This window comes from Pocillopora verrucosa, chromosome 6, assembly GCF_036669915.1.
Source record: "Pocillopora verrucosa isolate sample1 chromosome 6, ASM3666991v2, whole genome shotgun sequence".
NCBI lineage: Eukaryota > Metazoa > Cnidaria > Anthozoa > Scleractinia > Pocilloporidae > Pocillopora > Pocillopora verrucosa.
Genome location: NC_089317.1, coordinates 10,192,987 through 10,218,687, shown reverse-complemented (window position 1 = coordinate 10,218,687; position 25,701 = coordinate 10,192,987). Strand labels below are relative to the sequence as shown.

Here is a 25,701-nt window from a genome sequence, read left to right as displayed (position 1 = left end):
CGCATCCGTAGATAAGCCGCATCCCCGATTTGGAAGCGCAGAATTTGGAAAAAAATATAAACAATACAGTCTTAAGTTTCAGTAGAGTTGTATTGCCACAAACAATCAGCCAAGCTTTAAATGTTGGGAGGAGTCTGGGCCTTTCGACTCCAACATGATCTCGAAACCGAAATAACGATTATCGTTACTTCTTAAGAGCTAATGTCAGCATGCATCAAACAAACAGCGGCAAGTCACCCAAATTTGTTTTCCCTCCTACTTTTATATTTTGTGGCCCAATATGTTCTAATAATTGTGGTGTAGCTTTTTCGTAAAAATATATTTTAGTTTTCGAGAAATAATTTTTTTCGTTCGACTGCTCAAATATGCAAATTTTCACCGTGAATATTACCCGAGTTGTGTGACCTCATGTATCGAATGTACTCGACCTATGGTATTTCTGTGAACATAATCCTTTGTTTATCATCTAAAATTAATCCCCTGTCGTTATTGAAGCTGGCAAAGAAATATTTATTTATTGGTGAATATATTTGTCCGACATACTTTTCCTATGTCGAAAAGTAGCATCAAAACAAAGGCAGTTTTAACAATGACCGATATGACACAATCTACTGAGCTTCAAGCTTTTAAAAGACCAAAGGATGGTTATAAAGTTACTGTAAAAATTTCCTTGTGTATTTGCGTTGTTCTATCTTGAGACGAACTCAAAGTCCGGCAAAATTTACTTGATAGCGACTATGAATGTACATGGCGCGCCTACTTGTCGCCACTGTTAACTGGCATAAATCACTACAACTTGTAAAAAAGTCTAACATAACACTCTTATCTTGTTTATTTATGATTTTATTAGCTGTTTCGATGACCACGTTAATTATGCTCTACCACATTCTAGCCAGATTTGAGTTCCAGTTTTTATATCTTCTCTAACTTATTATATCAGTTGCGTGACAAGTGTGACACAGAAATTCAATGAGTCAACCTCCGAAATACCAAGAGATGGGTTTTTTTTCCTCTTTGCATGACATCTAGAAAAAGCTTTCAGGAATTACTGCATTCAGAAAACAAAAATGTCCAGATCCATCAATGATTCCTTTGCCGGCTGAAGTCAAAGTATGGTTACAATAGTCAATTTGATTGACAAGCTACGTACTGATTTAGCCATAGGCGGCCCAAGCTCCAGCTGTGAGATGATCATCTTGCGCAATAACAGTCATGGCGGAATTATAAGAGTTTGTATGGGCATATTTACGACCGCTCTAAGGAATAAAAAATACGTCAAATTCTCAAAAAAAATACCTCACCCTACTTCCACAGTTTGTCGCTTGTTATCTGACCGCTTTCTTTGATGAAAAGAGCCTATTTAAGCGAGTTGTTTATTTCGAGGTTTTCAACGTACATAAGAAAAGGGGTTTTCTTATGAACGTTGAAAACCTCGAAATGGACAACTCGCTAAAATGCGTTCTATTCATCAAAGTAAGCGGTCAGATAACAAGTGATACGCTGTGAGAGTAAGGTGAGGTATTTTTTTGAGAATTTGACGTATTATTTTATACCTTAGAGCGGTCGTAAATATTCCCATACAAACTCTTATAATTCCGCCATGACTGTTATTGCGCAAGATGATCATCTCATAGCTGGAGCTTGGGCCGCCTGTGATTTAGCTAACTGATCTGTTTTATAAGCGTCTCATCTTACACGCTAACATGGAGATTTGCTATTTAGTTGAATCGTTCGCTGGTGGAACTTGTGGGTTTAGTTATCGAGAAGACCAAGTCGTTCCCTTGCGTGATCGTTAAAAAGACATTTCATGTCACTTGCGGAGTTGCAAGTTTTCAGACCCAGAAAATGAAGTTGACCTTGTTTTGTCGCGTGCCGGCATCTTCGAGCACAGGCGGCCGAAGCTCCAGCTGTGAGATGATCATTTAAGCGGTCAGATAACAAGCGACATACTGTGGAAGTAGGGTGAGGTATTTTTTTTTGAGAATTTGACGTATTTTTTATTCCTTAGAGCGGTCGTAAATATGCCGATACAAACTCTTATAATTCCGCCATGACTGTTATTGCGCAAGATGATCATCTCACAGCTGGAGCTTGGGCCGCCTGTGATATATATTGCTTTCCGGTCTACCCGGGGGTAATTCTGGATTGTCAGTTCTTACGTTCAGACTTTGCCCGAATACCCCTATACCAATCAGAACTTCCGTCTAAAACTCCATCATCATTCACTAGCCAATCAGTTCTCACGTTAGTTCAACTTTATATCAAAGTGAAATTGTTCCGTCTTTCATTGTTAATTTCAGGCTCAGTCGTGTGCAACGAAGTACTCATCTTTGGGAAACAAGGACTTCTCTAAAATGATTTATCATTTGAAATGTATCTTTATGTGGATTTTACCCCAACTAACAAGTAATGTATTTATCTGGGATTTTGTTCTAATATTTTCAGTGTTTACTTTCTTCTTGAGTATCAGAAGTCGATCGATTCATCTTATAATGTACTTTATTTAGGTGATTTTTATATTGACTGCAGCAGATTGAGGTGCCTTTCAAACTGTATAGGGTGTTTTAATTAAAAATCATAGGAAAGCTGTTCCTCGTTTGATGAAATCGTAAGCATGAATTGTGATATAACTGCGATCTAAAATATTCTCCTTCAGATGCCCAAAGTGTTACATGGCATGAACCTGCTCCGGCTAGGACAACATCAAATCCAGCTGAAAAGCTGTCCCCTGGTATTGTACAGGTTTATGAAGGATCTTCTGTCACACTGAACTGGAGCTACAGTCTGACTTCAAGTTTACGTTTTGGTGTCATAAATTTCAACGCTGATAGCATATTCACCATCAATGCAGATGGTTCAGCTGATCCTGTTGCAGCTCAATTTCAGGAACGGTTCAACGTAAGCTCAACTACAGGAAAAGCTTCTCTGTTTATCTCCCCTGTCACTGTTGCTGATGATAAGGCTTATGGAGAATTTAGGTGTGAGTTAATTGACTCCATCCCTAATAGTTGGAAACGAGCAATTCAATTGGAAGTCATTGGTAAGTTTAAAAGTGTTGCTGACTATAAAAAAGGCGTACCCTAACTGTGCTATTAACTGTTATTCAACTCTTTCCTCTGACCCAACGTTTAAATGCAGGTAGAACTTGGAAGATTTCAATTCTTAATGGAAAGAAAACGTCTACATCCCTTTGAACAAATTTGTTTAGTTTATTGGACTGATGGTGTTTTAAGTGATCAACCAAATTAATGTTGTTGGACGTGAAAGAAAGTTTGTTGTTGATGGTATACCTAACTTTTTAGTATAGTGCAATCACATATATGTGTTTTACATATCATTTGAGGTACCAATGGAATCAAACACCCTAAATGCAGATAACAAAAAGCCCAAAAAAGGGGTGCACCTTGGGATCAGTATAAAACGAAATTAATTACTGAATTGAAGGTTAAAGATAACCCAGACTACCCTCACATTGTTTATCTCAGTAATCATATGTTATTGTGATAGGAGTGTGATCACAAAATCAGACATGTGATCTTGGTTTGCAATTACCACTTTTTCGTCTGTGCATGGGAAGAAACAATTAGACTGATTTCAACAATGTAAAGGATACTGATATACTAAGTAATGGTTGCAACCCAGACTGCTTGTAGTGATGGTGTGACCACAAAGTAATTGTAAACTTGCCTATTTCATCAGATTTTCCAACCCCTCACATAGTGCTGTCTGTTGGTACTACTTTTAGCTACATTTAAGAGCGATTTTATTTAGTAAACCTCACATGGATAACAATGTGAAAAAATGGTCAACTTTGAGAGAAATCAAGCAATTAATTATGAAAGGGTTCAAGGTGAATTCAAATCCAAAGAGGTGTTGATTACTATATGCTGGGAAACTTGTATGTTTAATTGCAGACGAAAGTCTTTTTACACTCAATATATTTAAAGGCTTAATCCGAAAGATCTTAATTTACCCTCTTAGCAAGCACAGAATGCACTTATCTTTGGAAAGCTAGTTTACTGACTAAAGAGGATGTCTCCTTAAGCAAACGAATCAATTTTAAAATCCTACCGCTTCAATAAAATTTCACACAATTGCAAACAGGAGATATATTTTCAAATCTGTGTAGAGAATTTTGGATATTTCCTGTGTTGCTTTCCGATTTTTCTGTCAAGTTTCCTCATCAAAATTTTAAGTTATTTGTTTTTGTGTGTTGTGTTTCAATGCTGTAAATGTAAATGAACTGCTCCAGGAGCTGAAAGGCAGATGACTAAATTCAATTCTTGCCATTTTCCATTCACATGAGGCTGTTTACTTAACTTATGTTTTATCAAAGAGGTGTAGCATCTTTCAAATTTGGTGTTCCTTGCTTTGTGGTTAAGAAATTAAAAGCAAAATTTTTGGAATTGAAGCTATTGTTCTTTTTTGGAGAGGGAACAAAAAGAAAATTGTCACACGTCATTAAAGGGCGTTCTGATTTCTATAGTGGTCTTACATTTCTGAGTGAAATCTGAAGAGGACTTTAAGTAAACAATAGCATGAAAATATGAATACTTAGCAGCCCATGAAACAATGTTTATTGGAGGTTTGTCATCCACCTATTTTTGGCACTTATTGTACAGTGTGGGTATGGTCTTTTTGCTCCTAAGTTTTGCACCAATACAATATTAAACTTTTGGGTGACTACATGTCAGGGTATAGTTCAGTATGCTAATAGGTCCCAAGGGACTCTGCTAGACAGTTCCTGCAAAACCATAATTTAAAGGAAATTATCTAGCAGTTTGACATGACAGACCATGGTTCAAGTCCACCATGGAGCCAATTTTGATTTCAAATTTATAGCAGCTTGAACTGGCTGGAGCAGCACCTCTTGATACATGTAGCTGATGGTTGCAAGCAATCAGGGAAAATTGCTTAAACCACAAGCCCTTCTCAATTTCAGCAATTTTTTTGCCATTCCTCTTGGGATTGCTTTAATTTCTTGCACTCACACCAAGCCTCCTCTTTAACTCACAGACTATTTTCCATTGCATCTTTCCAGGATTTAAATAAAAAACCTTGATCTTTTGTTGCCAAAACATTGCAGGAGTCATTTATGGTGACATGTTATAATTGGCTATTCACACTTTGGTGGACTTAAGTTCCTTAAGAAATTATTTTTTAAAATAATGTTTTTGTAAATAGCACCAGTGGGTCTCAATATTAATTTCTACCGAATTATTTGTTGCAAACTTCAGTTAAAATAATAACGCTTAATTTAAGCTAAGAAAAGAATTCAGAAAAATTTAGTTGCCTTTAAAGGTCTGTTGAATTTCTTAAAGCAGACATTTGTGCAAATTAAGCACTTATCATGGATTATAATCCACAGATTGTTCTTGACTGTATAATTTGCACAATCTTGTTGCGTTAATTTCATTTGCATGTGCAAGGTTTGTGAAGAACATTTATAAATAGTTAACGGTATTAATTATCACTTTGGCACATTGCTTATACATGTACATGCCATTCAAATATCCTTGAAGTTTACTTGTAATTGCTTGATTGCTCTTAGTTCCAACAAATATCACTGGAATTAGTGGTGAGCCAACTGTTCTTGAAGGGAACAACTTGCAGTTAAGCTGTGAAGCTTTGGGTCGACCAGAACCAAACATCACTTGGACCAAACAAAAGCCTGGAAATCAAGAAAATACTGTTGTGGAGCAAGAAGGAAAGTTGCTGACTATAACAAACATCAACAGGATTGATGCAGTAGAATTTACCTGTACAGCATACAATGGCTTTGGTAAACCAGAGTACCAAACAGTTTATGTAAATGTTATTTGTGAGTATGCATGGATGGTCAGTATTTTTTTATCACTGAAAGCTCAGGTGATGTTCAAATGAGAAATGGAAACCATGTTTTCAAGTGCATAGAACAATTAAGAAGCTAAAAAAGTATGGTATTGATCACGCTGACAATCTGAGAAGAAGCAGCAACCACAATAGAAACTAGCAACTTGTATGTCTTTTGTAAGTGAGAACTCCAAAACAAAATAGCACATTTTTTCTACATCTACAAATTTGAGTTTCACTTTTTCAAAATTGCAATTAAAGCTACTAACCCTTGCGAAATGGCGTTTGGAATTCCTAGGAATTCCTAGGATTTTCCTAGGAATTCCTAGGAATAAGGTGTGAATTTTCACGGTAAATTCGGACTACCCTCTTCTACCCAATTCCCAACCATAACAACTCTGGTTCTAAAAACCTAGAACTTCCTAGAAATTCCTAGAAATTCCCAGAAATTCCAAGTTTATAGCCAACAGGACTTGGAATTCCTAGGAATTCCAACTCAGAGAACCAATGACTTTCCCTGAAAAGCTGTAAATCTAAAAAATTCCTAGGAATTTCAGGGAATTTTTGGGAATTTTTAGGAATATTTAAGAATTACTGGGAATTTTAAGCAAAAATTTGAGGCTAATGATATAAAATAAATACTTTAAATTAAAAAACCCAGCTAAAATTCAAGTATTCAATGAAATTTATTTAGAAGCTTAATTAAGGCTTACATGTATTCATTATTAACATCAATGTGTGGTAATATTAGGATGGAATTTGATTTTTCTTTTCTTGAAAACTTCATAAGGATTAATCCTCAATTACAGCTATTCATATAAAATAGTCCTAATCAATCATTAAATTTGGTTTGACACAAATTGTGAATAAAATCTGTTGATTCTTTTCCATAAAATACAATATCTTAAATTATATTTGAAAACCAAGCACTCTTAGGAGTGAAGGGGTTAATTACAGACAAATAAAATTGATTTTTTGATTAAAATCTTGTTGTAACTGTAACAATAAATTAGAATGAAGTTATCCTAAACTGCAAACTTAGCTGCTGTTTGTATTTTTTCCTGGCTCACAATGAGTTGGCCTTGAATGAGGTTGTCTACAAGAAGCTTGACCATTTTGTATCTGGGTTCCATGACATCTGAATTTGAAAAAAGTATATATATTTAAATATATATATTTAAAGCTCAGACCAGGCCTTTAAGATGGCTATGAGGAAAAGGGCATTCATTGGATTCTCAAATTGAGAAATCTCTGTTATATTGAGTGACTTTTATATTGGAGTTAGTACATCTCTCTCATAGATTTTACTAAAAAAGGGCTGAATACATTATTTTGTTTTTACCAAGGAGGGCTTCTTTATGTAATAAGGTTTGTTTAATAACAGTTCCTATTATGAATCTTGAATGTTCCCAAACGTGACTAAAGGAATCTTGAAACCTTACTGATAGGTTTATTTCATTGTAAAGCATAAGCTTAAGAAACTGCGGCATGCAAGTGACCGATTCGATTCTCAGAATTATCCTAGTTTCAGTTGCGCCGAGCGTTATGTAAGCTTAATTCAACCCGCTACATCTATTCTTTTATAAGATTTTGATCACGTAACGAATATCGCAATTTTTACTCACCACAAACTTTCAAAATCGTAGCTTTACAGATGGCCACTCGACCCTTGTTTGTACCAGTCAATATGTCAACTGTTGTCCCTTCTTTTAACTCCACGGCGCCAACGACTTTCATTTCTTTTACAACACTCACGCTGTTCTCGTTTTCCCATTGAACCACAATAAAAGCTATCTTTAGAAATGTTATATTAAGCAAAACAGTTGAGAAAAACGATCAACCGATGAAAAGTACATTCAAAGATGAGCGCCAAATGGAGTCTTCTTTGTTTCCGATCACGGGCATGATCACAGGATCTAGACGATGGATACCTTGGTGATATAAATAATGATGTGAGCTCACTCTATGTAGAAATAATCGACAAGAATCGATCGTATCACAAATGCACGATTTGTGGCCGAAAGTTGTCGAGGAAACAAAGACTCGAAACTCACTTGAGTTGTGTTCATGGCAAAGGTGAAATACAAGCTAATCACAGTTTTGAATGCGACTACAAATCGTCTTTTACCCTCATATTTATAAAAGAAGGATACCACATTAGGAAGTATGAGAGATACATAGATGATCCCAGTGTACCAGTACCTAAATCTACAAAGCTTGACCGTAGCAAGCGTTCAGCAACATGTTCCAACACCGCCATCTCGATTCCTCAGTCAGTGGTTTCCACTGAACTTAAAGCAGTAGTGACAACAGAGTAGAGTGCGTCTTACAAAGGTGAAACATTTGTACAAGAGACAGAAGTAACTATATGCGATTACAGAGGTGCGTTGGAACTCTGGTCCACAAATAGTTATGCACTGTCCGAAGTATAAAACAATTTTGTTGATAGCTGACAGACAGAGAAGAACAACAAGTAAGCTTTAAAGCTGTTATTATTGAAGTGTGACTTGCAATTTTCATTTTTATATAAAGAAGGACTTGTATTTTGCACCAAAAATAAAAATATGTAATATTTTTTGGAAGATCCAGCGATTGGGACATTTAAGAAATTAAGTTATGAAAGGAAACTTGGTTGGTACCTCTCACTACTAACAAGTCTTGTTGACAAATATTTTCAGATCAGAGTTTCAAAAGTGTGTGGATGATCCACAAGTATTGGAACTCTTACAAAAATGTTTTGTAAGAATAAAAACAGCAAAACAAATTACAGCAATAGTCATGAAAACAGAGCAAAAAACTGAAAAAAAAACAGCAACAACAATCATGAAAAAAGAAAGATTAATTAGGCGTTGAATTTGCTTGTCTAAGGCATAAATTTCTACTAAAAATGTTGTCAACAAAAAGTCTCTGACAGTGTTTGAGGCAACTGAGCTTGACTGTTCCAAGGTTTTCTAACAAAGGCAACCAGTAATGTAGGTTAGGGAAGTAACTTATGTTCATAACTAACAAAGTTCTTTAAGTGTAGATAACAATGTGATTATTGTTAATTATTGTGGAAGTTGTGTACCAAGGAACAGCCAATGAATGTTTGATGATTTTGGCACATCAGTGAACATGAGACATTAATTTGCATCACAATAAAAATATTTTTTGATCATGGAATCCAAGAGTCCTTTGAGGTTAGAAAGCAAATCTGTGATAAGAGTACATTGGATTAATTGGCAATTTCCATTTAACATAACTGACAGCTGGTTCATGAGAAAATCCATATTAATGTAAAGATTTACTATAACTTAATTTGAATAATAAATTTCATGATCTTTAAGTTATAAACATATACATGTATGTATATCTCTTGGTAAGTTTTGTATAGCATACCTTTTATTGAGCCAAAGTTTTAAGCCTCTGAAATTACTCCTTTTCTTAAAACCTTCACATTCAAGGTATTGAGAATTTCTTAGAATTTTTGTGGACCTCAGGTTATTAAAATTGCCTCAAATTCAATTCCCAGAAATTCCCAAGAGTTCCACACTTCTTAAATTATAGGTAGTTTGTAAAGCTGAGAATTCCTAGGAATTCCTAGGGATTCCAAGTCCTCACAAAACTGGAGTCTTCCTTTCCCAGAAATTCCCAGTAATTCCAAGCTTTTTAAATCAGAGTTAATTTGCATAGTTGGGAATTTTTGAGAATTCCTAAGAATTCCCAGGAATTCCCAGGAATTCCCAGAAAACTTAATCAAACAATGTTAAATGAACAACATTATTATTATCCTCAACAACTTTGAGAATTTTTACAAGAGAAAGTATCTCATTTGTTTTCTGGTTTAGAAGTTTCAATTAATTGTAATGTTTCATTGTATGTACACTCTGCTTAAACTGTCATTTGAAGCAAACTCTCAGGGAAGATTGTCATGAGCACTCTCACTTCACACACAATGTCATGGATGTATAAAAGTTGAATTTTTACAACCCACAAAAGAGGACTGTCTGGCTTGTCTACTTGTATATCCCTTCACAAGGTCTATATACATATTAGCAGTAATCTCACATAATTGAATTTCATACTTAAAATATAGCTAAACATATATACTCCAACCTTGGTGATAACTGTGCTATTCCAAAATAAAATCCATGTCCCCTTAAGCATTTTCACAGTTATTAGAAATTTCTTTTCAAACTTAACCTCTGTTATTTGCAACAGTCTTTAACTCTACTAATATTACATTAAACAAAAGGATATAATTTAAATTGGCCAATAAATGAATAAGTTGGCTCTAAGAGCCCTTTGATTAAATCTTATTTTTATTTCCAATTTTAAGTACAGATCCAGCCAAGATTGTTAATTTTCAAACTGAGTATTTTGTGGTTGTACAACAAAGTGTAACTCTTAACTGTGGAGCAGAAGGGAATCCTCCTCCTACTTACACTTGGACTCCATGTGACTCAGAGCAAGTTTGTGACAAGAATGCTCTTGATATTTCACAAGTCTGTGAAGATGTCAGCTACACCTGTAATGTGGCTAATGGACTTGGATCTGATACAAAAACTGCTAAAGTTTGTAAGTTTGTATAGTAAAGAAGAAGTAAAACTGTTTAAGTTTAACTTGTTTAATGCTTAACAGTAGGAGATTTTTTGCTCTTTCTTTAAGCCATTTTAAAGGCAAATGTGATCTCATGATGAATTTTCTTCTTCACAGTCACTGAAGGAGAGTGGATTGTTATAGCATTAAACATCACTGATGGAAGCTGTGCTGATGGAAAATACAATGAATCCTCACTGTTAAATGGATTTGATAAAGTGGTACCAACTTTCATATGTCTTTTTACTTCTACATTAGTTAAGCTCAAAATTACATTCCTCTGGGTATGTAATATAACTGTGCTACTACACTTGGCATGCATGAGGACAGTTGTTGTCTTGTTTAACATTGTCTGTTTATTAGTTCTGTTTTTACAGAAGCTGTCAATAATATTTTCTGACAGACAGTAAAGCGAAATTGGCACATTCAACATATTAATGAGTAAACAGTATCAGGTTCATGGAAGAAATGAACCTCTCTGATTTTGTGCATTTAATACAATGTACTGCACTTGTCCATTGCATTTCAGTTCCGGGAGGTTTTCACTCATTACGAAAGAGTGGAAGTGAGAGATAACAGGTTTGTTAACCATCAGTATTTATTAGTTTAGTTGCTCTCCTTTATAAATTTTATTTTTCCTCTCTGTAATATGTTCCACTTTAATCCAACCTTCAGTTGTTTTCTTTCCAAAGGTGCAGTATTGTGAAGCTAGCACTGAAATTCAACTCCATCACAAACCAAACACATGTTATTACAAGTCTTAATGATGCTGCCAAAGATGGGTATCTTGGAAAGTTGCCTGTTTGTCCTACATGTATAAATGGGGCAGGATCTTGTAATGTTACACAGCCAACACCAACACCTGCAAATCTCTCTAACTGTAAGTTTGGTGATACTTCACTGAGATGTTCATAAGCTGATACGTGTTGCTAAATCCATAATCCTGCCTGACGATTACGAGCACATTTTCAGCATATTTTGACATATACATGTATCCATTTAGAATAAATGAGACCAAAGTAACTTAAATGGTTTGATGCACTGGTATATGTTCACAACATAAAAGGAACAAAAATATGAGGCAATAGCAGTTTGAACTTGAGTTGTAGTAGTTGATAATAACCAACTGGTTTGTTTTCATAGTTGTAGAGAGCCATAACTTTGCGGTCTGAAACATTATGCAAGTCTGATATTCTTTAAGGCTGGAGACTTACATGTATTATTGATATACCTTGAATGAGCACCTCCCCTTGAGTATGTGCCCTTTCCCCTTCCTATCCTCCCAGGGTTTTTGAGAGTTGTCCATTACAGACACAGATTCTATAGGAAAGTATGTGTTTTTCATAGTATGTTGTAAGCATTGACATTCCTGTGGATGAAGATGGTGAATCCTACCAATTTAAAGGGTTCAATGGCAGGTACTCCTTTGAGTGCATAGTAGTCACTCCACTTAAGTTGGGAATTTTCATCTCAATTTACAGCTGTACTTGTACATGTACTACAATTTTTTACTGCTTTCTGCTTTTCCCATCCAAACTTGAAAACACAAATGGTCACACAGAGAAAGAGAAAAAAAGCAAAAGCAACCTTCCATGAGAATAAGCGCAAACATCTCATTGTGTACACTATGTTAGTCACAATACCTATAAGTTTACATGAAAATGAAATGTTAGAAGGTTAGGTTAATTTGTACTGGAGAATACTTTGACCTTTTTTTGGAACTGGCCCTTTGCCAACAATTTTACTTTTCACATTTTTTTAATGTCATGTGGCGTAGCTTAATAGAATACATGATTTATATTCGCTTGCTTTTGTTTGCAAAGCATCCTGAAAATTAGAAATACTATCAAAAGTTTCTGGGATAAAAATGCTGATGAAAACATATTTACGTTTTCAGTGCTTGGAAACTATAAGTAGTCAGCTATTGTATAGAGCTATTTTCCAAGTTGCATCTATTTTAAGGAAGCACTATGTATTTCATTTTCATATGGTTACATATTAAATGGATTTGTTAGAAACATTAACTACAGGATAAATCATTGATAATTCAACCAAGGATCTATAAATTTTTTCCTTTCCTTTTTTTTAATCTATTTGTTGTCAATTGGCAACTTTTTTTGAAATTTTACTGGCAAAATGTGTTTTTCACTCGCCATGGGGACTGAAATGGCTGCAGCTTGGACCCTCAGCTATTGAAGACATGTCACTCTGATGTATCTTTGTGTAGATGCTGTTTTTTGATCTGATTTGTAATTTTCCAATTTGATGTACAGATCCAGCCATGATTGTTAAATTTAAAACTGAGTATACGATTGGTGTACAACAAAGTGTAACTCTTAACTGTGAAGCAGAAGGAAACCCTCCACCTACTTACACTTGGATTCCATGTGACCTAGAACAAGTTTGTAACAAGAAAACTCTCGATATTTCACAAGTGCTCAACGATGCCAGCTATACCTGCAGAGTGGCCAATGTACATGGATCTGATACAAAAACTGCCATTGTTTGTAAGTTTTACAGTAGTTCTGCTTATACAGCTGTAGCTTCATACTTGTACCAACATGACATTTTGATTGGGTTCTAAAAGTTCAAAAAGGGACTTATGTAAAGGAATACCTGTATCAATAAACATTTTGAGAAAGTCTATTAGCATTGTGCAAGATTTTTCAGCATTTTGTGAATTAATGGCATGCTTGGTTCCCATGATATAATGGGATTGTACTTGTGTATAGAAAGATAGATTTTAGAGCCATTATCCCACTTCACAGACATTGCAGGAAAGGTAATTAACATAACCATTGTCATCACAAGTGAAAACTGCGCAGACGAAAAATACAACAAATCCTCATTACTGAGGAAATTGGAAGAAGAGGTATTTATATTTAATAATAAAAAATATTGCCTATACTCAGTTTATTATTTAATATCTATTTATTAATTAAATAACTGTGAATATATGAAAGTCATACATGTGAACTGCAGATAAAGACATGAACATGAAGGCAATATTCGCAGTAATGAACACTACTTGTAATGAGCAGTAGCGAAAATAAGGCTAAAAATAAATTCAGGCCTCTACAGGATTTGAACCCATGACCTCTGCAATACTGGTGCGGATTATTCATCACTTTATGGGTTTATTTGGAACCAACGTAATGACCAGCTCCTAGTTGGCTTTTTAGCTCAGTTGGTAGAGCGCAGCACTGTTCATTACTGCGAAGATCACTTTCATTTTCACTTGCTTACTTGTTGTTAGTTGGTTCAGGGTCAGAGACTGATGTGCTGACCGTATATTGATTGAAAGGAAATTTAGCCTGTGGAGAATGTATGAAGAATATAATTATTTTATTATTCTTTGTCAAATAACAGTGATAATCAAAACTAAAAATAAGTGACCCTCCATGGGAAAACGGACACTAACGCTTTTCCGTTAAACGGTCTAGAAAAACGGTTTTAAACGGATACTAAACGGCTAGCTCAAGCGTTTAAACGGTTTCCATGACCGCTTAAACGGATGGCAAAAATTTAAACGGTTGACCAAAGTCCTAAAACGGATAGCTTAGGCCCTAAAACGGTTGATCAAAAATTAAAACGGATAGCACGAAACGTTAAACAGTTTACCAAAGTCCAAAAACGGATAGCTAACACTGTTAAACGGTTGATCAAAATTAAAAACGGTTGGCTCGAAACATTAAACGGTTGACCAAAGTCCTAAAACGGATAGCTTAAACCGAAAAACGTACGGTTGACCAAAATCGACAAACAGAGAGCTAAAAATTAATGCAAACGGTTGTGGTTGAGCCGGTAAGATCTTTTGTGGAAAAACTTTCCGAGCGACAACGGATAATAATCTTGAAGCGAAAACATTGAGCATAATAATTTGAAAAACAATAACTAGGATACAATAGCGCATTTTATTTCTGGGTAAACTATTGCCGTTTTCGTGTGACATTCAAGAAATAAGCGCAATTTACTGAGAATAGTTTCGCTGTCAAGTACCCTAAACGGCTATTGCGAGAAACTCACAATCTCCTCCTTTGTTTATTCTTATTATTATTGAAAATAAACTTCATGTTTTTTTGTTTTGAAGTTTCACGAAATCTGCAGACGCAATGCCGCGACCTTATCTGAAGCCGAGACGCTTTAGGGTCAAATAACGCAATGTAGTTCCACGGCAAATAAAAGGTCGAATCGGTGTCATGCACCAAGCGGGGCCGTTGAAATAACTTTCTATAAAAACCAGGAAAGATGAATTAAGATGATCTAAACAGATAGAGAGTAGCTGATTTAGCGAAACCATGACACGGGAACCAAGACAGGGTGATCTCGACTTCACCAATCTATAAACAAGATCTGAGGCGCACTGTTTAAACAAGATCGATAGCAGGATCATGGTCAAATGAATGGCTTCGTTGGCTGTCGACGCTCTACGCTGGTGCAAACGGATATTTTAACTTAACTCGTTTGTCCAAGGATGCGACGATTACTCGCTTTCTATGATCACGAAAAAGATAAAGCCAAAATAAGATACGGTCATTCTGCATTTCAAGAACCGGCGAGTATCGAGCGAACGTAAGATTGACACTTCGAACAGCCCGTAACAGAATGATAAACAAACAGTTGAAAGTTTTCCCTAAGAACGTCAAACGGAAACAATTTTTTTTCCAACGGATTAAGAAACCGCTTAAACGTTTTTGTTACAGCATTAAACGGATGCTTTTTTTTTTAAACGGATGCAAATTTTTTTAAACGGATGAGCAAACCGCTTAAACGCTTTACCAAAAGCGTCAAACGGATGCAAATTTTTTTTAAACGGATAAGCAAACCGCTTAAACGTATTAGCTAAAGCGTTAAACGGATGCAATTTTTTTTAAACGGATAAGCATACCGCTTAAACGTTTTAGCTAAAGCGTTGAACGGATGCAAATTTTTTTAAACGGATGAGCAAACCATTTAAACGCTTTCATGAACCGTTTAAACGGATTTAAACGGTTTCGCAGTCTAAACGGAAAAACGTTAGTGTCCGTTTTCCCATGGAGGGTTAAATTCTCAAACTATCGCCAGCCCGATCTGAGCGATAGTAAAATAGTATACCCGCCATTCTCGTAATTGGACAGTGTTTCTTATGTTTCTATATTGCATTCAGTCTCTTCGCGCTTTTTCAAACCTCAAGCTGAAAAGGCCTTTTCACAATCTTCTTATTGTTCAGTAATTGCTCGTGCTTTTTATTTAGGGCAATAATTGGCCGGGTGCTTTTTTTGGGACAAATAAAATACGAATTATGTGACGAGAAGAAGAAGAACGGTCATATTCAATTAAATTATATTTAGTAAATAGTAATTTATGTTATCCTCATTTTTACTTATGTACATGTACAAGCACAATACGTGTGTGATACATGTACACTAACATTTTTAGACAAATTGTTGAAATGTTTACTTACAGCTTAAAAGAGCATTTGCTGGTAAACTTGATTACGAAAGAGTGCAGTCAATGAGTGTTAGGTATGTAAATTAAGTTGCTCATGTTTCCAAATTTTCTTTACTCGTTATTTTTTTTTTTACTCTTTTGTTGTCTGTTTCATAATCCATGTCTGTCTAACCCACGGTTGTTGTCTGTTCCAAGGTGTGGAAGTATAATTGTTGACCTTGCAATGAAATTCAACTCCACTACAAAGGAACAAGATGTTATCATAACACTTAATGACGCCTTGAAAGATGGAAAGCTGGGAGAGTACAGTGTGGGTTCTATAAAAGGGAAAAGGCCTAATATGGAACCAGAAGGTGAAGATGCCACATCATCACCTGACGGGTCCTATGGGGGTTAGTCTTCATAACACTTAACATAAACGTTTTGCAAGTTGATTAATAAGTGGCCTTGCCCTGTACTCGGTGGAAGCATTAATTTTTTTAGTCAGCGCAGAATTGATATTTTAGCAGGTTTTTTTTTACAGAGATCTGAAAGCTCAGTGTGTAATGATACGATAACAATGCTAAAAACAACCAAAATGGCAATAACAGTTATAATCAAAACTAAAAATAAATTCTCAAACTATAGCCAGCCCGATCTGAGCGATAGTAAAAGAGTATACCCATCATGATCGTAATTGGACAGTGTACCAGGAAAGTGTATGCGTAACCTCTTGCATAAACAGAATTTGTATCCCTTACTTGTCCACCGTAGCCTTTAATTACAATCTCAGTGAAAAAAGGGTTCCTTTGTGAAAAACGAAACTCAATGTAACTGAAGTTCGAGCAAATTGTTTGGCTTGAGAAGATACGCTCTCACTTCCAAAAATTTATCTCAAGTTTATCACGCTTTGTAGGTACTGTATGTATTATTGTTGGTGCAGTGTTTGGATCAGTTGCTGCACTGGTTGTTGCTGGAATATTAGTTTGGTGGACTTGCAGGAAAAAGAGGCGCAACACGAAAGGCTATGAAGGTAAGTGTTGAATACATGTTATGCTCTCAAATAAACACTAGTTTTGGCATCCTTGAAATATATGCGTAATATTTTTTCCTTTTTTCTGAGACTAGGTAATGGCTTCAGTCCACTATCCACTGCATGATGATCTTTTCTCAAGCATCTTTATTTTTTAACAGATAACTTTTAAAATAGTGTGTTAACTAATAATTAATGTCCTGTCTTCTTATTTGCTGATAGCTAGTAACAGTTAGGAGATCGCGCTTTACATTGTTTACTTTATGACTCAACTTGATGCACATCAAACATACTTTACTTTACTTGTGCGAGATAATTTGTCTAATGTCAATTGTTCATCCATCATTTGTTTTGGTTTGCTTTCTATGTTTCTTTGTTTTGTTTTTCCACTACAGAGGTTGCGATAAGCAGAAGGTGAGATTTTTGTATCCAAATGTTACTGTTCACTTGCGTTGTTCCTCACGGCCCAATCTGTGTAAAATTCAACACCCATACTGTTTTTCATGCGAATTTTTCTGATTGATCCAATAATGATAGATCATGTAAGAAACTCGCTAGCTAAAAGGCGCTCTTGTGCAGGAGAGATATCGCTACAATGGTTGTAATGGTTGTCACATGCACAGTAATCAACATCTAAATGATCCGTAAGAGAGAAAGAAACAAGAAAAGTAATTACAAGTGTACTTACTTTTTTAATATATTGAGAGAGCGCTGCATGTTACTTCAGGCCCAAGTAATGGTTTTCTACATGTAGGTGTCCCCTATTAGAAAAGCAATTTTCCCTTTGCGACCTCACTTTATTACGGGTGAATATAGGGTTATAATTACCATCATCAGTATTATTATTATTATTATTATTATTATTATTATTATTGTTATTATTATTGCAATTGCTATTGCTCCAAACATATTATTTTACACAGACAGGTCCATAGTGACAGTAACCGTAGTCTATATGGTCGACAAATTTGTAAAGCCTTCACAAACAAATTTCAGTTAATCCGCTCGTGACACCGTTATCGTTTGCAGTACTTTTAGAAGGTGTCTACAGAAAAAGTCTGTTTTTTCTCCTCGGTCACAGGAGACCACTTTGTGCACATGATCCTTTTCTCCTCTGCTCGTAACTGGTGGGAATGAAACTTTAATACTTGAACAATGCTTTCAATGAGATTTGAAGTAGGTGGCTACCTCGAAAAGGCACCCGCCGGGGAATGAAATGGAGAGCAATTTCCCTCTCGTTAGCCATTAGTTCCCGGCATTCAGAATAAACTGGCTTAAAATGGAGTTTTTTTGTGTTAAAATTCGGTAAATAATTATTAAATATTTGAATTTTTCTCTGTAACAATTTTTGTAACTCATCGTTTTATTTCTGATCAAAATCTTCCATTCGCTGACATGCAAACCTGCTCCCTGAGTTTCACACAAAAGTCCTCTGAAAGGAAGGTTACTGTTTACTGAAATTTGAGTCAATTTGTTCTTGGAAATTCTTAATCTTTTTTTCTGGAAATTTCGTGTAAGATAAGACAGTATCAGTTATTGTAATCAAACTTGTTCATCGAGGTAAAACTCTAAGAGATGTAGAGACATCTCGGGTGTCACTTCGTGAGTTTTCTTTATAGCTTCTAAAAAGTCTCAGAAAGACCCAGAATGCTTACAATTGGAAACAAGCCCTTCAATCTACTGCCTCCAAGTTTTTTTTTCAGTTTTTTGTGATCACAAGCTTTTTTTTTTTGGGGGGGGGGGGGAGAGGGGGAGTTAAATCAAAGGTGAATTCCACGTGTCTTATTTATTTGAAAAACCCTAGGATTTTTCTCGTGTGCAGAAGTGTTGATGCCTTCAGCCACTGATATTTACATGAGATAATTAATCTAGATTCAAAATTGCCAGTCAAAGAATGAATCGTAAAATGGAAGACCGCAGAATTTGAAAAATAAAGAAGGTGAATACTCCAATGCTAAAATGAATATTATTTTCTATACTACTTATTAATTTCTTTCGTTCTGAAAATTGGACTTGGGCGTGGCAAAGTATCCTGCGATTCACAACAGTTCTTATCAATAGCACTGCCTGAATGGAGAGGATGCGATACCCTCTCTGGAAATTCAGGGAAGGCCACTCAAAAGGTCTGACTAGGCAAGCCTGCATCCGTTTTCCAGCTGCGATTCTAATTGGACTTAGCTCTCTGGAAAATTTTTCTGTTATTTTGGAATTTTCAGGCTGAGGGGATTAGTTTTGTTTTACAATATATGTGTTGTTGTTTCAGGACATTTGGAAATTCAAATAACGAAAGAAGAGAAAGTACAAATGTAGGTCAAACGATGAAATCTTTTACCTTGTATAGATATATCTTCCTGTGGTCTGAGGCGCTTTTTTTTTAAGTGACTGCCTTTACTGAGACTCTCTTCATTGTGGTTTACAGTTTACCCAAACCCAGAAAGTTATGATCTATAAGGAATATAAGTCGATTATTCCTTGATACATTTAAATAAGTCATTCAAGTAAATACCGATGTATTTTATTAAATTGAAAACAATTTCTTTCTAAGATTGCAGTAGAATTGACTACACCTTCTCAAAGCCATTACATGGCATTAGATGGCATTGCTCGTTCACAAGTGATAGCAGATGCCAGTCCACTCAGCAGTAAACAAACTAGCGAGTACGCTTCTCTTAATCCATACACACGCTCCTGTGAGATTCCTAGAGAACATGTGACGATAAAGCAGATTATTGGAATAGGTGCTTTTAGTCTGGTTGCCGAGGCAGCAGCCTATAACCTACAAGGAAGAACCAAGAAGACGCTCGTAGCTGTTAAAATGTTGTCAGGTACTAAGCAATAATGAAATCATGTTGTATTTAATGGTCTTTGGTCAGACCTAGAAGTTTGTCCAGATTTTTCTGTTTTAGTTGCTTAAGATGTTTTATATAGATATCCCCCTCAAATGACGGTTACATTTTCGAGCTTCAGCGCTCTACGTTGATGAAGAAAAGCACCTGAAATATTATGTATGGTAGAAATGGATGGTATCTATCTATCTTCCTATTTATTTACCTATCTATGTATTTACCTATCTGTCTATCTATCCATCTATCTTTCTATCTATCTATCTGTGTAGCTTTCTAAATATCAATCAATCAATCAATATATGTCTCTATCTGTCTATGTATCTATCTAACTATTTATCTATCCATCTAAATATTATCTATATCTATCTAGCCATCTATCTCCCCATCTATGTATCTTTCTATTCATTTACCTGTTTATCTATCTATCTATCTGTCTATATATCTATCTGTCCGTCTGTCCGTTTGTTAGAGTGTCTGTCTCTTTTTATGTAGCTATTTCCCTTTTTATCTAGCTGTCTCTCTTTTTATCTATTTATCTATATAGCTGTCTATCTATCCATCTAACCATTTATCCATCGATCTATCTATCTACCTACCTACTTATTTACCTCTCTATGACAGTTGAATATGTTTGTGATTTTATGTGAAATGTGATTTGAAGATTATCGATCGGAAATTATATTGCAGAAAACGCTTCTGAATCAGAGAAGAAGAATTTGCTATCTGAACTTGAATTGATGAAACGACTTAAACCTCATCCATACGTCATCAAACTCCTAGGATGCGTTACCAAATCTGGTAAGTAACGAAATGTTTATTATCAGCTTGAAACCCTACTTTTCTCACAACCAGAGTTCTGCACATTGCTCAATCCGTTGACCGACGCATAAAGCTTTGCCTTATTCTATTCTAGCGAGCACCTGTCAGGTCTGAATAGGGCTTCTCTGACAGCAGAGAAATAGCCACAGTTTTATACTGTCTGCTAACTAGCAGCGTGTTTATACTCAATAGCTGAGATATAAGATTAGCAAAATTTGATAATGGATCATAAATGAGTTCAGACTATACCTTTATGCGCGAGGTTTGCGCGCATATTGCGCAAATGAGCCGCTCAGAGATGACCTGCCATCAACAAAAGTGAAATACGTGGCATCGACATCTTACATCTTTATAATTCATTTTCCGAGTTTAGAAATTTGTGGCCACCTTACTTCTAAAATAAAATGACAAGGATTTTAAATATTAACGAATTGCACGGTAATTGACATCTTATTTTCTTACATTCGTTGAATAAACGTCACACTCTCCCAAGTGGCTGCGGCGATTATTGCAGGGCGATGTTTATTGGTCATTCTGCTTTCATGTGTGGCGTTTAATCATTATTGGCGTTACCTTGTTTGTCTTTCTAGAGCCACTGTTGGTGTTGATCGAATATGTTCCCTTTGGGGATCTGCTGGGTTACCTGAGAAAAAGTCGTGGATTAAATGATACTTACTACAAAGACCCGAATATCAAACCACAAACAAATCTTACTTCTCAGCAGCTGATGAAGTTTGCATGGCAAATCGCCGATGGAATGTCCTATTTGTCATCGATACCAGTGAGTGATGTAACTATTCTTTTAGTAATGTCGTTAGAGAATAAGGCTCACACTCATTATACCTCACTTATTTAATTATTGACTCCTGGACTCCGCATTCCCTAAGATGCCATGTCATCCCATGTCAGCTGTTTCTTAATTCGTTAAAGGGTGTTTTCCAAAAGAAACATCTTCGCTTTGTTGAAGGTTATCCACCGAGATCTTTCAGCCCGTAATGTGCTGGTTGGAGAAGGGAAAACTTGCAAAGTGACGGACTTTGGAATGGCCAGAGATGTGCAAGAGGACAACATTTACGAAAGAAAAACCAGGGTATGAATGATTTTGATAAAAGACATAATGTTCTTGTAAGCCTTGGCTTATGTGGCTGAACACGCCTCACTGGAGTGAGTGCATAAAAAATAAACAAGCTCAGTAAATCCTGTTTAGTTTTCAAGAACCTTCGTGACACTGTTCTCGCCATTTGGAGCATTGGCACTTTTTAAGGACTACGCCAACTCCTTGCATTTTTCCTTCTTTTTCAGGGGCGTCTCCCTGTAAAATGGACTGCCATTGAGGCGTTGCTTTACGGAAAGTACTCTACCAAGAGTGATGTGTGAGTACAAGGAAGACATAGACACCGCATTTAGGCTTAACGAGTTTGTTTTGTATGAATTGTTTTCAGAACAGGGAAAAGTTATTGGGTCACTACTGTATTCTGGTCTTTGAATTTTTTCGATGTCATCTCAGGAAGGAGTGTTGATTCTCATTTTCGTATTTCTTATTTTCTTAAACTCATCCCGTTTGTTTTACAGGTGGAGCTACGGAATTCTTCTCTATGAGATTTTCACAATTGGTAAGTTATTCTGGCTATTCTGGGGTGTTAGGTTTTGGCCATCTGTTTCATAACTGCTAAGCTAGTTCAGATTGCTACAGTCGCTGGACTGGGGCGACGTGGGCCGAAAGAACTAATCAACAATGATGAAAAAATGAATTGTTATGTGGAAATATTTTTACATAAGTAAAGATTTTCATGTTAGAGTATGTTAAAAAATTAAAAACTACCTGCTCTAATTCAGGTGGTTCACCGTATCCACGAGTGGATGGAAGAAAAATTTCCAACTTACTTCAAGAGGGATACAGAATGTCTAAACCACAACATTTGGATGAAAAGTTGTATGTTAATATGGTGTTGCTGTTGTTGGTTTTTGGTTTTTCTTGTTTGTTTGTTTGGTTTTTTTTTCGATGGCTTTTATCGAACATGGTATTTGTACTGCTTTTGTTCGGGTTGCATGTGCACCTCAAGATTCACCACTTTTACCTGTTGAACCAGCCTAACGAAGGGAAATGAAAGGAGAAGTACATTATCGCGAGCTTATAACTGTGGTAAAGACCTTTTCTCCATTGTTATAAGAGATGAAATTTTGTAACCAAAAAAGCTAGTTCATCAAGAATAGGTTGAACCGTTTCTAGGCCACCTATGACATACCGAGGTATTCATAATATCCTTGTGTTTCAGGTATGAAATAATGGCAAAATGTTGGAGAGACGAACCTAACTTGAGACCATCTTTTGAGAAGTTGAGAAACAACCTCAGAGAGATGGAGAATCAGCACAAGGTAGAATTAAAGAGTTTGCAAGGAAACTCTCTCTCTCTCTTTTTCTTTCTTTTGAAAATTTGAACGTTTGAATCTATCGCCATCAAATTGACTCTATAACAGTATCACCAAAAAGGCTTCGAAGCGTAGTTCGTGGTTTCAATTTATTTCGCTTCTAGAGTAGTATTTAATTGAGTACCAAAAATAGTCCTAGATTGCTTTGATTTGCTTTCCTTGCTCTGCGATTGGTTCTGAAAACTTGCGCCACCATCTCAACTAATCAAATGCAGAACTACAAACAATCCCAACTTGGTCAGTCGCGTTTTCCCGCGCTTGAAACAGGTTGCCTGATTTTACCCTGAGCTCTCATTGGTTAATGATGATGTTAAACTTCATTCTATTTGGTGGTTGTGATTACTCGAGGGCTCTCTCTAGGGTTAATAGGTTTAAAAAATTAAGGCACCATCTAAAGCTAAACAAAGTATAATTTATATACATGATTAAAGTGGCACTTTTTCTTAATGTTTTCCTCCTTTCTTTCTTTTCTGTTTTTACAGGGGTTGATAAACTTAAAAAGTTATGACCATCGACTTTACGTGAATGTCGAAGATCTAGCCGTGTGAGCCGGCAAGCTTCATACAGGAAAGGGTGGAGTAATGAAAAATGAGATCTTATGAGATCGTCTTCTTTTTTCCTTATATATTTGAGGTTAACCTTTAAAACCTCTAATAATTTGCTGAACAAGTAACTCTTCAAAACAAGCTGTTTAACAGCTTAGCGAAGCAAAGTACAGCTTTTATACATTTTTATGTATCTGTATGTATTTCAAACTTTTGGTCAAGTGTACTAGCAATAATCATTGATTGTTAAAATGCGTTCGATCAAGCCTTGAAATGGGTATTTGTCTCGATGTGACAAAACCCAGTGTATTATTAAACGTACGAACATCCAATGGACCTTTCGTCGCTTGCAAAAGAAGAAAACACTTGTAGGATCAGGCTTACAGTCTGTAAATAGGCAACGGTGCGTATGTCAAAATACCGACCAACTAAGAACCAATCAGAATTGTAATGGATGTTGCAGCCTCGTGGGATCATCCTTTATTTTCTTTATATATTTGACGTTAACTTTCAATTCTTTGCTGATGAAGCAAGTCCACAAAAAATTTGTTTAAAAGCAAGCGAGGCAAAGTGAATGTTTCGTAAATTTGTATATATGTATTTTTTAAATTCTTAGTCTTGAAGAGACCAAAGATTTTTTGTAAAGGATTATAGAAGCTGCAACCCATATTTTTCCTTTAGTGCTATACATTTTTAGAATTTTTTAAGACAAAACATGTATTTTCTTTTAAAATCTGCGTACAAATCCACCCAATAAATATTCCTATTTGTATCTTACAAGGCATAATAATTGTTGCAGCCGTCGTACTGATATTAAAATTTCAAAACACATGTGAACTTGGTGAAACTCATCATCTGAGGCCCACGTACAGGTTCACTTATGGCTTCGATTCTCCCTTGTGTCTGTATAGCTCTCCTGTGAAGATAAATTCGTCAGCTACCATTTCCACGCCTTACATGTATTAATTTCATTGCTTGTTTAGATTAATACGGTCGCGGAACCTTTAGAAGAAAAATTGCTGTTTTGAAAGGGTTATCTTCATTTAGACGGTAAACACGCCACTCGTTACTTGGAGACATTTAAGACAAGTGTAAGAAGGTCTCTTGAAGTTTCTCTCAGTTTGTCTGAAATACATTTCCCGCAGATTTATGGTAAACCGGGATTAAGTGACAGATTTCTTCCCTCCCGCCCGCCGTATTTCACCACTTATCTTTTTTCTCGGTAAAATAGTTGATAAAAGAAGGTTCATTCAACACAAGGATTTTTAGAAATTGTCTGTTTTTACTAAACTTGATAAGCTGGGATAAAATTGTACGAGGAAGTTTTGACTCCCACAACTTCCTCAAACATTTTAACCCTGAACTTTTCTGCCCAGTTTCGTCTGAATAACAAATCGCTTCCGGCAACAAAGGAACTTTTGTACGCTTAATACGAAAAGTTGAGCCCCAAAAATAGACCATTTGTTGCTACAGAGTAAACTGATTCATTGTCTCTGTTGTCCAGTGTAACTTGCTATTTAGCGGTTGAATCTTTCGGTTGTATACTAAGTCCTTTGTTCGGTTGGGACGGCTGTATATTGCATATTGACCCAACTATCTGGGAAACGAAACGAGTTAATGTAATTAGTGTAATCAAATGAAATGATTTCCTAATTTTCTACTGATCTTTATTATTTAATAGTCCTTTCTAAGGGAATATTTTTTAGATAGCAGCGTGTTCTCATTGGTCGATATGTGTGTTTAGATGGGGGTAACACGGTTGTGAAAACACGCCGTCCGTGTTTATAATTATAACTGAGGAATATTTTAGAAAAGCAATAACGGACTTAAGCCTCGTCAAAACACTCTTTGGGAGTGGAAATTCGGATAATTCTCTATAGTTATGCAAACCACGGACATTTCTGAAACTCTCTCAACCGTCTGTAAGCAGATTTTGCTTAAACTCAAAACTCCGTGAGAATAACAAAAAGTATGACAACATCAACCCAGGAAGTCTTCGAACTTTCTGAGTTGATGCTGACCGCTCCTCGCCTCTTTTGATATCTCTTGCTCTTCCCTAAGAACAATTATGAAGAATTCCATATTTCGGGAGGAGTGGGAGAAATCGAAAGGAGCGGAAAATATTCTAAATATTTCTGTGCTAATAGGTTACAAGCAAGGGTTCGTCATGTTGGGATTTCTGTAATTTCGTGCAGTTACACCCAAAGTC

General features: G+C 35.9%; 1 protein-coding gene across 4 annotated transcripts; it reads left to right on the top strand.

Annotated features, from left to right (window-relative positions):
* Nucleotides 1–1,045: 1,045 nt before the first annotated feature.
* Nucleotides 1,046–24,522, top strand: LOC131787819 (fibroblast growth factor receptor 2-like). Of its 4 annotated transcripts, none has more exons than XR_010718042.1 (24): nucleotides 1,046–1,110; nucleotides 2,301–2,406; nucleotides 2,657–3,040; nucleotides 5,552–5,782; nucleotides 10,156–10,389; nucleotides 10,528–10,631; nucleotides 10,940–10,989; nucleotides 11,103–11,290; nucleotides 12,684–12,917; nucleotides 13,179–13,282; nucleotides 15,856–15,914; nucleotides 16,036–16,232; nucleotides 16,736–16,852; nucleotides 17,248–17,266; nucleotides 19,116–19,158; nucleotides 19,398–19,677; nucleotides 20,386–20,496; nucleotides 21,108–21,298; nucleotides 21,485–21,607; nucleotides 21,820–21,890; nucleotides 22,090–22,130; nucleotides 22,354–22,660; nucleotides 22,794–22,893; nucleotides 23,430–23,447. XR_010718042.1 is itself a non-coding variant. In XM_066169147.1 (24 exons), exons 1-24 carry the CDS (start codon nucleotides 1,084–1,086, stop codon nucleotides 23,493–23,495), a joined length of 3,216 nt encoding a protein of 1,071 aa, XP_066025244.1. In that variant the 5' UTR covers nucleotides 1,046–1,083; the 3' UTR covers nucleotides 23,496–24,522. The 4 variants fall into 4 exon arrangements, 2 of the variants coding, with proteins under 2 accessions (XP_066025244.1, XP_066025245.1); XR_010718041.1 differs by having other exon boundaries at nucleotides 5,552–5,821; XM_066169147.1 differs by having other exon boundaries at nucleotides 5,552–5,821; nucleotides 22,354–22,450; nucleotides 23,430–24,522.
* Nucleotides 24,523–25,701: the final 1,179 nt, after the last annotated feature.